The following is a 16,713-nucleotide window of genomic DNA, read 5'->3' as shown; positions in this document are numbered from 1 at the left end:
TAAAATTGTACAGTGATTTATTTTAAATCTAGAAATATTTTACATTTTTACATTAGTGTGCAGTTCATGATGTCTCAAAATACAGAGTGCAGATACATGTATAAAAGTACAGTGTGGGGCTAACCACAGGTCTCAGTAAAGTTACCTTAATTATTTAAGGCATTAAACGCCCCACTCTTATATTTTAAAAAGTCACATATAATTACATTCCAAAATTCTGTTAGGCAATTCAGCTACTATTTATTTTTAATTAATTCTGGACTGGTAAAAATGTAGATAGCCTCATTTCAGTCTGATACAGCTCACTACAAAGCCTGTGATAAGGATGAAGAGTTTCACCAGTGAAGTTTGCATATTCTCTTTTACTCTCAAGGGAATTAACACACATTCTTCATTAAAGAAAGCAGAATAATTTCTTATGCAAGGTAGTTCTAGGTCCAAGCTGGCAGCAGATGGACAGCCAGGTACATTTCTGAGTGCTGCTCAAGCCTTTCCTTTCGGCAGGAGACAAAGCTAACATTGGTTACAAACTATCATAGCACCTCTCTACACGGATGTCAGTGAGTACCGTGTGCCTTGGAAATTAAAAGAGTAGAGCTGAACTTCAAGCAACATTCTTTTAAGTCTACATTCAAAAGCTTATCTGTATAGAAACAGCCTCTGTACACTGTTTCTGAAAAACTGGGGAGACAAACATCAGTCAAGTACTTTGATGGCATTATTTATTGTGACACTGCCTATGAACACTGAATACCTAAGGGGGTTCAGCAACCAGCTTGAGCTGACTGTGATTGCAAGAATTTGGAAAGTACCTACGTAGCTGAGCTCGGTTACCCTTAAACACATTTTACTGCTTTCCACCTTCTCATCCAGCTATGAAACAGTCAATACCAAAAAGTCTAATACATCTACAATCATCTTTCTTAAAAAAGGGTAGAATCGATACAGCATTTTGTCATCTATGAAACACTGACTATCCAATATACCTGAACATTGTAGTTGCCATGAACTATGGATTTAAACTGAGAAAGTGCCTGCAATGTGAGGCAAAAAGCCATTACTTTGAATTTCCAACCCTCAGGCCAACTTCTAGCACATTATTATTTCTAACACTGAATTGAACTAAAGATATTAAAGTTTCCAACCCCTTTTCTTTCTGAAGGGTCATTACTTATCCCCGCTAACTGCTTAATTGCTTTTCAGCCCTAAATACTAATTAAACCAGCAAATAATTTTGCTTTCTAACACGACAGGAATGCACTCTATACTTCCATTTTACAACACAAAAATGTACTGAATGTTAGTTCAGTAACTAGGATAGTTATCTGACAATTTCTATCTGCTGTATACTTTGAGCCCTCTATTTAACTATGGGTGTGAATTTGTTCCATTAACATTTGAAGAAAGAATGTACACAAGACAGGACGGAAAAAAATAACTACTTTTTCATCCTCCAACATTAGACAGGAGTGAACTACACATTGACATAACTCCAGTGTTTTACCTGTAGGAACAAAGAAACACTATGGCTAAAATGAAGAGATAATTCACAGTCAAGGTTCTTTGTGCTACCCAAAACCAAAACAGCCAAGATACTACTATTCAGTTAGCTTCAGCGATAGCGCAGCCCCACTGCAGATGCACAGCTTTAGTAGTTAAACCTTCACAGCTCAGAATCATTTGAGGATGCAGAGATGTTCCAATCTCCTTTGTGGAACACACTAGGATACAGACAGACTTTGCCTTTTGTTCACTCATTTCAAGTTTGTTTTAACCATTACAAATATTCCCCTTTCTTGTAACTTCTCACGTCAGTTACCAGTGTTTTACATGCACTTTCAGTGCAGTACTGAGCAAATGCAGGACAATATGTTGGCTAGTGAATTACAATACTCATAACACAGTAGCTACATTCAGCTATTTTAATTCCAGTTAGTTCTCCGTTAGACCAACAGCCACAAGATGAACCATTTGCAGAGATTAAAAAAACCCCACTATCCTCCAATGTTCAGCACCTCAGTCTATCTTAGTCAGTATTCTGTTATAAAACACGAGAACTTAAGTTGACTTCTAAGCAGCATGTCTTATAACTATATATTTTTCATAAAAATATAACCTCTGCCTTTCTAAATATCTCTACAGATCTGTGGAAAACAGCAGCTCCAATCAGGCAATGTGTTTCAAAGAAAATTCCATAAAAATATCACATCTAAAAGATCAATATAATATTACTCTTTGATTGGACCTAAAATTAATGTGCAGTCAAATCTGATTTTAAAAGTATGACTAAAAAGACACAAGGATTGAAATATTTACATTATACACATTTTCCAATTACAGTGCTATTAGAAAGTGGAATGTCTGAGAATTAAACTATTAACTCAAGCCTCATGGGGCAGCTCCAGACCAAAGCAGCATCTTCATTCTGTGTATTTTTTGAACAGGAGAGATTTCTCATCAATGTTTTTCATGTGTAGATTATTTCTCTGCCCAATGATCTGTAGAATTATGCTCCTGAAATACCATCATGTCCCACAAAGTCATTAAGTTAAGTGTTAAATAACATTCATATTTATAACTATGTGACAAGCATGGACTGTATATACATACACATACTTAAAATCTTTGATTTCTTAAGGGTGATTCTAGGTAAAAAAAGGTGGATTTATGTATAAAAGTAGTGGCTAGAAAAAAGTTATCTAAAGCTTTAGAATTTAGTACTAGCAAGGTCTCCATTTCTAGACCACAGAGAAAGAAAACTTGGACAATCTTTATATCAGCTAAACCGGCTCACAAGCTGATCAGTGTATTTTCTCAATAATACGCAATTTCACTGGCAAAGGATGCAGCCACTGAGGTCTAGAGCTCACACACACTTACACTAGAATGGGGCAGACCTACACACAACCTCCTTGGAAAGATTACTAGATTGAAGTCCATTTGTCCCTTGGAGTTGCTCTCTCATCGTAGCCAGGTAGAGGGCACCCACTGGGGTTCTGTGTCAAGTTTGTTTATTAACCGAAGTAACTCCTGATATGCCTTATCAAGATCAGAATTCACAATTGCTGTATCAAAGTAGTGGCCATTGTTCTGTTCCATCTCCCTTGTCTTCTCTATGATTTCTCTCAGCTCTTCTGGCTGCAATCAAAAGCAGAAAATTAGTGTACGAGTGCAAGCCTCTCCCCCACAACAGAGTAGGGCAAGACAACAACTCAGAAATTATTACACACAAATTTTCATAGTATTGCTACCAGGTATTGAAAAATTTACAATAACATTAAACCATGATACATATTTGAAAGCCAAGGACACTCAAGACAATCCTTTCTGATTGGCCGTAAGTGGCAAACCAGTAAATAACTGTTCCAGACTGAAGTAAACGAAGATCTAGCACTGCTCATCTTACGACGTTCACCTTACTGAGGCTCTTAAGTTGTGTTTCTGAAAAATAAGTTAGGTTGCTAAGCCCATTATCCTTCTGAAAAAAACTGGAGATGGCAGAGACAGTGCGAGAATACGTCTGAATGTTGTAGAACAAGACAACATTTCTGTGAAGATGTAGCACTACAAACACCAAACACTATAAAGCAACAGCCATCATCGAAATATTTTCACCAATAAACAGCAATGAGAACCACGGTGACAGCCATACACTTAAGTCGATTGAATGACCACAGCATCAGGTAAATGACACTCCAGAAAAACAGAAAACTTGATTTGGAAGCTGGAAAGGAGTATGTTAGAATATTGCAGATGTAGATAAATGATGCAAAGAGAGAAGCAGAAAGGGTTTGTTTCGCTTCAGATTGTTTTTACACTTGGATTTTAAAAGTGTGTTTTTCTCTTCTGCAGCTTATTTTTGTATTATATAAAGGAATATTCAGGTATAATTTTTGAGATAATTTTCTAAAGAGGATATTTTCAAAAGGGATTTCAGGTCTTCAAGATTTTTCTTCTAGGCGTGGTATACACTTAAGAAAATCAAAGCCACACACGTGCAAGAAATACCCTTTTCTTTATCGGAGGTTTAACACAGCAGCATTTACCGAACTGAAATAAATACAACTCTAATACGATTAATCAGAAAGAAAACAGGCATAGTTTAACACCAATAACAGTGTATTAATTTTTATTGCAAATAGATTCCTTGATTACTGCAATAAAAAAACAGGACATACACAAGATGAAGTACTTATGTAAAACAAAATTTCATTCGCTGCATAACCATGAAGGAGGAAACATGCCCACTTAAAAACTATGATTATATTTGACTCAGGCAAATTAAAAAAAGAGAAAAATCCTTCTGTTTTGAGACTTGGGACTTTAATGGACTTTTAGATATCTTAGATCTTACATCTAGGCAATACATCAACCTTGCACGAAATCAACTTGGCCGTAGACTGTGGCGAGGTACAATTCCAGACCAACAGCTGTGTCAGGAGTCCCTTTGAGTGATGCTGGGAAGACTGTTCTTCCTCACTATGAACTACATTATGCCCAGTTAGTACTTTGAAGATACTGTGGTGGCAAAGTGCTCCTACCAGCCACTGTAGGGTACATTTCAGTTAAAAAGCTGAAGATCAACATATTTCATTATCCTAGCAATAAGCACTTTGTATCTCACAACCTAATAAGGACCTTTGCCGAGTTTTGCTTTAATCTATGGGTTTCAATTCCATTCTGCAGAACTAACTTCTCATTAACCAAATGATCTGAACTGGATAAGCCGAGATCTTGACATGACACTGGCTGAAACACAAAAAGTGAACCTACATCATCAAGATTAAAATAACTTTATCTGAAGAGTTTTGAAACACATTTTCAAATAAATGCTTTTCCAAGGGCAGATAAATTCTCAAAAGCAAAACAATAATCATTTGCTCCCTAGGATTACTCTTGGGTTTATTGAGGACAGAGTTGGGTTTTCCAGTTTTGAAATAAAGGGTCATATTTTTGTACCCAAATGCAGGGACTACAACTGAGACACTGTGCCCAAGGATTATTAAATTGACAGTGGATTCCCTTGCCTCATACCTCTCACATTCCATTAGGTGAAAGCATCCTGAGTGCTTCCCTTAGTATGGTCTGCCTACTAACCTGGAGTACACAGATCTCAACTACACTGCTTCCCATGTTATTGTTAGTACCATTACCATCTCCCAATTCCAAACAAAGAGTATACATATTTGTTTACCACAGTCATTCCAGATCTGTAGATAAAAAGCAGCATGGTTTCAGAAGAAGTGTTAAGCCCCATTACCTTTGGGTTTTTCCCTTCTTTGGCCAATAAAGCACGTAATCTCTCTTGTGAAGGTGGTGCAACAAATATAATATATGGCTTCAAGTCAGAATTTCGTAGTGTCTTCAGTGACTGCAGAAATAGGATTTATTAAATATTTAACAGTTCCACACATGAAAAGGCCATTTAATAATGCATTACTCACATGCTATAATTGATAATACAGTCTTCAAACACAATGACAATTGTACAATATATTAACAGCAGTATAATTAACCATAACAGTAACAGTAACATCACCACTGATGAGTTCACAGAATCACAGAATGTCAGGGGTTGGAAACGACCTTGAAAGATCATCTAGTCCAACCCCCCTGCCAGAGCAGGACCACCTAGAGTAGGTCACACAGGAACATGTCCAGGCGGGTTTTGAACGTCTCCAGAGAAGGAGACTCCACAACCTCTCTGGGCAGCCTGTTCCAGTGCTCTGTCACCCTCACAGTGAAAAAGTTTTTCCTCATATTAATGTGGAACCTCCTATGCTCCAGCTTGTACCCATTGCCCCTTGTCCTGTTATTGGCCATCACCGAGAAGAGCCCGGCTCCATCCTCCTGACACTCGCCCTTTACGTATTTATAAACATCAATGAGGTCACCCCTCAGTCTCCTCCAAGCTTAGGAGACCCAGCTCCCTCAGCCTTTCATCAGAAGGGAGATGTTCCACCCCCTCAATCATCTTTGTGGCTCTGCGCTGGACTCTTTCAAGCAGTTCCCTGTCCTTCTTGAACTGAGGGGCCCAGAACTGGACACACTATTCCAGAGGTGGTCCCACCAGGGCAGAGGAGAGAGGGAGGAGAACCTCTCTCCACCTACTGACCACACCCCTTCTAATACACCCCAGGATGCCAGTGGCCGCCTTGGCCACGAGGGCACATTGCTGGCTCATGGCCATCCTGCCATCCACCAGGACCCCTAGGTCCTTTTCTCCTACGCTACTCTCCAACAGCTCTGTCCCCAACCTATACTGGTACATGGGGATGTTCTTTCCCAGCTGCAAGACTCTACGCTTGCCCTTGCTGTATTTCATTGAATTTCTCCCCACCCAACTCTCCAGCCTGTCCAGGCCGCTCTGAATGGCAGCACGGCCTTCTGGCGTGTCAGCCACTCCTCCCAGTTTTGTGTCATCAGCAAACTTGCTGACAGTGCAGTCTGTTCCCTCATCCAGGTCATTGATGAGTATATTGAATAGCACTGGCCCCAGTACTGATCCCTGAGGGACTCTACTAGATACAGGCCTCCAACTAGACTCTGTCCCATTCACCACAACTCTCTGACTTCTTTCATTCAACCAATTCACAATCCATTCAGTCACCATTTTCCTACAAAACTGATATTCCAACACTCTTCAGATTCATGGAACCCAAACGTTTACTTTTGTTCAAGAATATTCTTCATAACTAAACTGAAGGGACTTGGGTTTCCAAAAGCAAAGCCAAAAAAAGTCACCTACGTTGAAGTAAGTTTCCTTACAATGCTAAGGAATGGTATCAGCTTTCAACAGAGTTGAAATACTACAGTTGGCTTTAAGTACTACAGTTTAACCTTATCTGTTTTGAAAATTAAAATACAAGGTATCAGATGCACTAGTACTGTATGCTTAGCATATTTTTTTTTGGCAGGTTACATTTATATTAAGAGATGGGAAATAAAAAGAACCAAACAACAGTTTGATTTTTCCAAAAGGTTCCTTCTATGTGTCTCGGGACAAACAACTCATCTCTGAGACATATTTTTATAACCACAGAATTAGTCCAGTTTTCAAAGTGTTACAAATTTTCAGCTTACTACATACTTTGCGATACCTGTGAACATTCTAGTAAAGTATCACATGGTCCCAACTGGTGATGGCTAATTACAGCTTCAATATTACCAGACTTTACTGATGTGTCTGAGTTTTAGGGCTTCTTTTGCAGCATCTGTTAACAGCAGTAGACCCAATACATATCATACGTATTCGAAATGGGCTGTGTTCCAGTACTCTGCCTCTTCCCAGGTTTGACTAAATTTCCAAGTGAGGTCTGCATGCACAGTTTGTCTCTTCTTTCTCCATAATCAAGATCATAGCTAAAGAGCTTTTCAATATTGTTGATGTGAAGTACTTTAATCCTGTCTGTTACGGAACTGCATAAGCATTCCCAAAATGCAGCTTCCAAGTATGATCACAAACAACTTCCTCTTCATCTTCAAAAACCTCAGAGCTCACAGAGAAACTGGAAGACTGGGACACACAAATCTTATTTTAATTAATTTTTCAATTCAGATAGTTCTTCCAGCTTTAGGTATCCGGAAACCAAACCCCTATCACTTTTAGCACAGATAAAGAAGTGTGTACATCTCCAAACAAGGAGCAAAATTCATAACACACTAAACAGAGTTCACAGAACACCATGAAAGAGAACTTGGAATAAACATGAAAATGGACCCTGAAAACACACTTGCTTTATATAAACCAAATACAACTCTTCAGATTTTCACCGTACCTTCTACAATTAAAGTACAACAGGCAACAGCTTTGCCATACCTGGGTATGAAGATTTAAAAGGCATATCTTGCCAGAGTTGATTACTTGCCGCACGGAGTCTATGCTAGTACCGTAGAGGTTCTTTTCAAACTCTCCATATTCAATGAACTTCCCTGCTGCTATGTCAGTCTCAAATGCCTGTCGGGAAATGAAATGGTAATCCCTGCCAGCTACTTCAGTCTCTCGCCTGCTCCGAGTAGTATCTACAAACAAGAGCAACAAAAACCAAATCAAAACAGGGATACACCTGTAGAACCAAACAAAAGAAATAAGTGGTTCTCTTTGGAGAACCAAGCAAAAAAAAGGCATTTGAAATATCCAAGAAATGCAAGTATTCTCTTTTCTACAATAAGTATCCCTGGACAGATTAAGCTGCCGAAGGCTGAACCTACATTTAGAGGTCTTGTTTACATTATCTAGAGGAAAAAAAAAATAGTCAACAAGGAAAAGAATAGTTTCACCTATGCAGCTGCATTCTGGATGTGAAAACAGCTATTAGTTGTTTATAACAAGTTATACTGTTAAGCTGTTTGTAAACCTAATTTAGGGTACATCGGACATTAAAAATATAAAATTCACTGAAATATAAGTGGTTTGGGAATGCACTAAAGCCACCTAAATTTAAATTTAGGTAGGATATGTAGGTTAAAAATTCTTTGACTGACATACCAGTTTGTTTTTTAAACTTCTGTAACTCACTCCCCAATTTTATTCAAACCAAAATACATGTATGTCTTAGAATACCTCTACAACACTGTGTTGGGACACTGGATTTGCATTGACTTACCAAAGCTACTTTTTGCCACACAAGATGTAACTTTATTTGTCCTTTATCCAAGAGCTGACTACATCCTGCTCAAAATCCTCAAATTCCTAATTGCCACTTTCAACACTAGAGGATTTGTCTGCAGACAGTGTTTAGAATAAGCAATTGTATTGGCCCGTCAAACTTACGGGGAACTGCAGAGGCAAAGCGATCCACTTCGTTATTCATAAGTCGCTGCCGCAATTCATTTTGGCCGCAGTTCTGTGGGCCAATCAGAACAATAGGCCGTTTCCGATTTGCTGGTTGATGATACAGTGACATTTCCTCATAGGTCAAAATTTCCTCATTGTCATAATCTTGAGAGAGAAACAATAAACTAGTCACAACATACTTTACTACTAGTTGCATGTATTGCCTGTCATGCAGTATCAAGTTTCAGGCAGCTCCTGACTCTCGGCCCAGCGTCTAACTGCGAGTCACCAAAGCAACAGAACCCCAAAGATCATCACTTGCCTAGTAAGATGAGGCGTTTTTTTCCCCTTTCTGCAGAAAGAAAATGCGTTTCCACTTACTACTGATATAAGCAGTAGCATAAACTCAGGAAACAACTTTCTTGCCAAGGAACAAGTTTCTAGTACAAGAACAACACTGTATGCCCCAAACCAACAAAAATCATCATCCCAATCCCAAAGTACTTTTGTAAAAATATAGTATAAATAGCCTACAAACTCTCTGTGGAGCAAGTTTCCATTTACTAAACTCAATAGTGTGAAGTGATATATTACTACAAAACCATAATAAATTGGTTCATCATCGCAAAATTATGACTGCTTCCATGCCTAAAAAGCTAGCTGCTTTTTTACCTCATTATTTGGTCTTTAATAAAGACAGTAAATGACCCTAACAAATCCTGCCACCTCTTTCACATCTTTCACTAAATGCTATTACAACCACACTACTGCTCCCACACAGAACATCATCAGGCACTACTTCTAACATCATATCCTGAATTTCAGCACTCTTTTCACAAGTTGTTTTATAGTTGATTATAAGTGCACACACTGTGCAAAATACATTGCTTACCATCATTTTTATTTGCATTGTATAAAACCTTTTTCCGTTTCTTTTTGTTTTTCTTCGCACACCAGAGTTTTCCTAACCAAAATAAAAATCATCAAAAATCAAATACACATACAGTACAAAGCTTCCTATCCTACCTACTATCTGGATCTTTAAAGTTGGGAATTTATTCTGCAGTTTTGAAAAGGCATAATATTCTTCAGCTCATTACAATCATCTGGTGTATGAAATGTTGCATGCCAAGGACTTCAACTGAGTCATGGCAGATAAAATTCTTTATGAAAAAAGGGGTTTCCAAATTCCCCTTCCTCAGCTTAATTACACTGCACGTAAGTTATGAAAAAGCATGTGATTCATATAACGAAGTGCTAAATTGAGACCTATATTTACATCAAGAATTTCAACGAATCATCCCACTTGTATCACAAAGAATAGGAGACTTCTCTGCAACTCCACAGTGACCAGGTTCCAGATATCACTAATTAGCACCTCCAAGAGTTACTTTTTTTTCATTGGGAAGCATATATCCAACCTGATTTTTCTGGCTCCTTGTCTTCTTCTATAGTTTGCTTCATTGCTTCTCTCTGTTGCTGAAAACTTTTTCCTTAAGGCATTTAAAAAAAAAAAAAAGACAAAAGCAGTGAACATTTAGAAACCATTTCCATACTGTTTTTGTAATGACTTACACATATTACCTTTTCCTAAGGTTTTAAATCTCTGAAGGCTCTAGTAGAATATGACATACAAGATAAACTTAAAAAGATAAATTAAAACTGCTGAGAAGCTTGTTTATTGCTTCAAAAATATATTAATCAACAAAGACTTGCAAAGCATTTGTACTACTCTGGACATTTTTTGCCTGGAAATTTGAAAGTATTGGAAAAAGTACATTTCCCCACTATGATGATAGGTTTTCCTAATTATTTTTGTATATTAAATGTGTTCTATTTATACTAAATCTTTTGAACCTCAGCTCGGAGAAGATTAGCCTTTATTTAAATCAGTGTTCCTCTCAACTTACTCAAATGCCATAAGGTAACAGTGTGATATTCTATGGAATTTGAAAAGTCTTTTGTTCCCTGTATTTAAGACATCAGCAGGTCTTTAACAGACTAGAGTACACATCTCAATGCAAAAATTATATTCTGGCTTCAGTGTCTGAAAACCCTATTACTGAGAGGCCCCCAACAGTTAGAAAGGAAGCATGACCATTACAAATAACTGAAGCTCTTTGCCAAGTGAAAACATGCAGAAAAGTTACCACAAAAAAAGATACATTTTTCAAATAGACTACTTGATATAGTAAGAAACCTAACTGCTGCTCCTATCTTCAGAGAACAAGCAGGTTAAAGTCCCAGGTTTCTGCCATAGCCAGTAGAGGGAACTCTGAATACACAGAGTCCCCAAGATGGAGGAGTAAAGGAAGAGGAGAATAGCTCTTGAAAGGAGAACTGCAGTGGAAGCAGCAGCTTTACTCTACATTAACATCTGTACGTGGAGATGCCTCTAAAAGGTCAACCTTTTAATTAAGTGAACTACATAACCAACAGCAGGCTCTGTTGCAAAAGGCTCCAAGTCACAGATATTTAAGGTATATGAGTCTTTGAAAACCAGAATATTGCTCCTGTGGCTACGGGAACAACTGGCTGTCAAGCTTTTTCTAGAGCTTTATTTACCAGGGATAAGGCCTGCCAATGGCTGATTATCTTCATCTCCATCTCTGTAAGCCTGCCACCAGTTTGGATCTTCTTGGCTGATCACGTGGAGTATATCTCCTTTTTGAAAAGATAGGCCTAACTCTCGGCAGGGGACGTAAGGGTCATCAGAGGGATCATAGTCAAAATGCGCTTTCACGTGTATCTGTGGAAGATCAAATGTAAAAACAGAAGAAAAAACCCCCTGTGACTTCTGAAGAACTGCACACCCCATCTTCTTGTGATTGCAGTGGAAATCTGATATAGAAAAACTTCAAGATTCTACAAAATAGAAACTTGATCTAGGACATACAAGAGCTACTGGAATGGAAACATTACCTGGGTTAGCAACGGAAAAGACAGTTGTGCTAGGTTGGAGGTGAAGGCCTGAATTTAACTCTTGTTAATTCTAAAGTCTATGCAATTTCCTTACTACTTTAGGAGGCAAAACCCCCTGAGCTACTGATTTAAGTTCTTTGCATTCAAAAGTATCAGAGATACTCCGATTTGTTTGAAATACTTAATAATACCCAGATTGAAACCCATTTTCTGGGCTTTAGGTGAAGTTTCACTTGTAAAATATTTTATTTTGTCACCAACCATTAATGTTTTTACTTGGCTGTGATAGAAACCGGTGCATTCTTTCTGCAAACTGTTAAAGCCATCTCAAGAAAAGTATGTTAGCTAAAAAGATAATGGACAAAGTTTCAGCATGTGTGCGCGCGCGCGCGTGTGCATATACATTCACGCGTAGAGAAACTGGGAATTTCAAAACAGAATTTCTGAAGCACAGGCAGTTCTACTTTTACAATTTCTTACTATTTTAGAAACAGTTAAAATCATGGTAAGAGTTTCAGCTTAACACCATCAATCATTTTCAAAACTTAATTCAGGTGTTAGTCTGGTAATAATTAAACAACTAAGTTTTGATTTTGTTCCTCAATGGAAATGGCCTACAGAAGAACTTCCTATGCATTACTGGTATCATCAAGCCCAGGAACTTATGTAGAGCTACTTACAACTGTTTCCTTCGCAGGAGGTGGTTTGCTCTGTTGACTGGGAATCAATACAAAGGTCAGAGTACCATGCATGTCAGCCTGAGATGAAAAATAGACTCTTCTTATACAGTATCAAGATATGGCTTAAGGTTAAGAATTTTAATATATAACATATTTTAGAAAACACTTCCAAAAGGTAGTTCCTAACAGCACATCATTTACCCCTTAACTGGTTTAAATATATAGTACAGATACAGATGCAATGATCCAGTGACAGGCTGGAAAGCCAAATGTTGCTATTCAGATTTTAAAACCCTAACATTCTTAATTATACATAAACTGTTTCTATTTGAAATAGAGCAGCTGCAATTCTGTTAAGCAGCGACTTAGGAGAAATGGAGAATAATATTCTCTTGTTCTGTTCAAAAATACCACAAGTGGATCTACGCTGGGGAGAAAAAATACATAAAAGGTTATTAATTTTTCTAAAATTGCTTAAGTTGAACAGTGTTTTCAGATCTAAACATTTCTACTATAATTTTATGCTGTTAACATTATTAAAGTATACAAAACACCGCTTAAAAATTTAACTAACACACTCAAAACCTGCATCTGTAAAGTATTTAATATCAATATTGCAACCACCACTACTAAGAAAGTAGAACATATTAAGTGTCCTGGCTTTAAAGAATTCTTGTTTGCATACTTCTGTAGGCACAGTGTGTTTGCACACATAAATAATATCTAGATAAAATGCAAGTGCTAACCCGTGACAAGGTCTATGTAGGTCTCATTTCCTATACATCATTCCATGGACCGTAACACAACAATTTATGTTGTATAAAACCAAAGCAACTGTATCTCAAAAAATTCAGACCTAAGGCTTAAATAAAGTAAACATAACTGAGCATAAAACATGATTAGGCTGCAGGAAAGGAAAATCCATGATTTTCAGTCAGCATGTATAGTTCCACGAGGAATGCATAGAATTTCACTGTGACTGTGTGAATAGTCTTCTCTAAAGTCATGCACAGTTTATTATCATTTGAGTAGCAAGTGGTGAGGCAAAATTAAGAAGGAAAGTAATTTCCTTCTCCTGTGCTTGTTTGAAGTATTTTTTGGGGACTGAAGCATTTTAAAACTTTGCTTCCACATTAGAAAATACAAAAGATAACATCTAAAGAACTAAAAATATTACCCTAAATTAACAACTAAAAAATATATTTCAAAAAATCTGCAAGTGTTTTCTAAATTTTCAGCAAGTAATTTGCTCTTATGTTAATGTATTGTGATTTAAAATCTTTCATTCTGTAACTCTAGGTTGCAGGAGCTGCTGAAGAGCAGAACAGGCTCTCTGCAGAGAACTGAACTGACAGAGCTGAATTGTTTGTCAAGCATGCACAAAACACACGTCTCAGAAGCATAGGACTTAACTACATACGGATTTTAAAGAAATAAAATAAACCAAACAGACTGGGACAATTACAGAGCATGAAGAATCTCATATCTCCAATCCAAAAAACACATGGAGATTTGAAGGCTTTTCTAATCACTAGAAGAATTTTTTTAAATGGCTTAAAACAAAAGAAAAAAACAAACAAATACCCCCCCCCCCCCTTCTGCCTCTACTTCCCTCTACTGGATGTCTTTCCATGCATTAGCTGAAAATTTTTAACTGCAAATTTCAGAAAAAAAATCCAACTAAAGGTCGAAATAGTCCATTAAAAACTACAGTCTTATTACAGCATACTACTATACTTACTATAGAGACAACTATACAGTCTTAATATAGCATGAGACAACTTCATTATGGATATTGCTGCCTATTCTTCCAATAATGCAACCTACAGCAGAACCCAGGTCTTTGTCCTGATTTTCATTCATCTATAGAGCATAGATTAGAAGTAACTAGAAGATTTACTAAATATATTTCTTTTTTTCAAAGATTATATTAAATAAGTGCTAGTGGATATTTCCAATCTTTTGTATCAATGTTATAAATTAACTTCTAAAAAAATCATAATTTTTCATCTGTTTTCACTTTGACAGAATGGTCTTGCCTGCTGCAATCAGACCAAGAATTCATAGTCAGGTTCCAGGTGAGCCATTGTGGGCACTGATCAACAGCAGGTGCCGGAGAAAAGCACAAGAAAAGAGCAATATCAGGCAACAGAAAATCCAAGTAATTCCCAGCTTCTGACATTCTATCTCACAGGGCCTTTGACAGAGAGTACCTCTGCATTTATTAGTTCCTCATGGATTTCTTGCCTGTTGGTTTGACTAGCTGCTTTTGAACTGATGTGTAATTTTGTCATGAATGGTAAAAGTGTAATAAACAGAAAAATGTCCATGCTGGTAAACTGCTGGACAAAAGGATTTTTATCAGAAGGAAAAGAGTAAGAAGTCTAGACATGTAAAGTTCCCGTGTGATACCATTTGCGGTGGGTTAAGCCTGGCCAGCAACTAAGCATCCACCTGCTCCTCACTCACTCCCCTTCCCCAGAAGATGGGGGACAGAATCAGAAGACCAAAAGCAAGAAAAACTCATGGGTTGAGGTGAAGACAGTTTAATAAATGAAGGGGAAAAATCCCAATCCAACAAGTGATGCAGAGGCAATCGCTCACCACCCAGTTTTTATTGCTCAGCATGATGTATATGGCATGCTATATCACTGTGGTCAATCCAGGCCAGCTGTCCCAGCTGTGGCCCCTTCCCAACCTCCTGCTCACCCCCAGCTTACTTGCAGGCAGGGGAAAGAGGAAGGCCTTGACACTGCAAGCACTGTTCAGCAATAGCTAAAACATTGGTGCATTATCAACACTGATTCAATCTAAAGGCAACCTAAACCACAGCATCATACCAGCTGCTATGAAGAAAATTACCTCCATCCCAGCCAGACACTACCACAATCACACAGCCTCACAGTTACTAATTACAGGCTCAACCAGAGACAAAGATGAGAAACCATGACTTTTCAGAGCCAAAGTTTTTCTTAGAAATCATGAAAAGCAAGTCTCAAGATGATAGCTTGACTCTTCCACATTTGTAGGCTTCATTTTTGAAGATAACTGCCATTGTACTTGTTAATATCATACTATGTAACAGAAATAAAAATGGCCCTCCACATACAAACACTAGCTATCAGAATGAAAATACTTTTAAACTAAGTATGAGTACAAATACCAAGCAGAGCCAATAGGCTTGAGTCTTATGAAATGAGTATTTTTTGCAGGGAAAACAATAAGTGTTCAACTCACCAACAAGTCAAAAACTTCATTAACATCTTTTCCACGAATCTCAATGCCATTAATCTCCAGAACTTCGTCCCCTTCATGTAACAGCCCACTCTTCTCTGCAGCACCTCCTTTCACTATTCGACTAATGATAACAGAATCCATTTCATTGCGAACAGTAGCACCCTGTGTAGTAGCAACACATTCTGAATTTATTACATATACAAAACTCAAAGCCATCCTTCGTATACACTCCAAGCCAGTGGAGAAACTATGTTGAAAGAGAATGCAAGTAACAGCTCGGATGCATACACCCAAGGCTCCAGTGTAAAAACCACCAACCTGCACTAAAGATTTCTTCAAGCTGCACTAAAGATTGAAGAATTTAATGATTAATGATTTTTTTTAAAAAACGTATTCCTAAGGAAACACTTATTTGAACGATGCAAAATAGAAGATGAGAGTTGCTAAAAAAAAAAAAAAAAAAAAAAAAAGAGTAATATGTGGTTGGCACAACACTACAAGCTCCCCTGCAGCAAAGCCTGGGATAGTCATTTTTGTCAAGAAGTCCTGTCTGAACCCAAGTTGACAGAGGTTGTAGAGATTTTAAATGGTAGTACAGCTACTGTTATATGAAGATAAACACAAGTTTACTGTCTATGACTATTTTTCATTTTGGAGGGAGGGAGGGAGACTGTTTACAAGTTAAACATCACCTCCACATTAGAATTCCAAAACTGTCACAGGAATCTGGAAAGGACAAAAAAGCTTACCTCTTTTACATATAACTGAATAAATACCAGTACTTACCAACGGAATATCCCGAGCTTTCTCAATGCGAACTATTTTAACTGTCTCGCCTCCATACACTCCAACATTCTCGTAAAGTTTTTCATCTGTCACAGGCTCTGGTTGCATTTCTTGTTCCGCAACCTTATCATGAGCCAGTAAAAGCGCCTAGTGTTAAACAAAATCAGCTCAGTGACAGAAATTTTCACACTTTATATGTATACAAAATAGTAGAGTTCAATTACATTCTGCAATTTGACTACACTTTGCAGGTTACGGAATACTGCAAATTGATTCAAGCGATAAAAAAAAAATCATTTATCACAGCTATGT

At 37.6% G+C, this 16,713-nt stretch overlaps 1 protein-coding gene across 1 annotated transcript in view; it reads right to left on the bottom strand.

Moving 5' to 3' along the window:
* Window positions 1-16,713, bottom strand: part of PALS1 (protein associated with LIN7 1, MAGUK p55 family member) — a 31,101-nt gene continuing 14,388 nt past the window's right edge. Inside the window, exons 4-13 of the mRNA XM_009962147.2 lie at window positions 16,402-16,548; window positions 15,616-15,777; window positions 12,379-12,456; window positions 11,342-11,525; window positions 10,198-10,269; window positions 9,669-9,740; window positions 8,774-8,941; window positions 7,820-8,022; window positions 5,261-5,371; window positions 1-3,138 (exon numbers count right to left, since the gene is read on the bottom strand). Coding sequence (XP_009960449.1) covers window positions 2,962-3,138; window positions 5,261-5,371; window positions 7,820-8,022; window positions 8,774-8,941; window positions 9,669-9,740; window positions 10,198-10,269; window positions 11,342-11,525; window positions 12,379-12,456; window positions 15,616-15,777; window positions 16,402-16,548 — 1,374 coding nt within the window. The 3' untranslated portion in view covers window positions 1-2,961. The remainder of the gene's footprint in view (window positions 3,139-5,260; window positions 5,372-7,819; window positions 8,023-8,773; window positions 8,942-9,668; window positions 9,741-10,197; window positions 10,270-11,341; window positions 11,526-12,378; window positions 12,457-15,615; window positions 15,778-16,401; window positions 16,549-16,713) is intronic.

The sequence above is a fragment of the Leptosomus discolor genome, chromosome 3 (assembly GCF_034619465.1).
Source record: "Leptosomus discolor isolate bLepDis1 chromosome 3, bLepDis1.hap2, whole genome shotgun sequence".
NCBI classification, from domain to species: Eukaryota; Metazoa; Chordata; class Aves; order Leptosomiformes; family Leptosomidae; genus Leptosomus; species Leptosomus discolor.
This window is presented reverse-complemented; position numbering and strand designations above follow the sequence as displayed.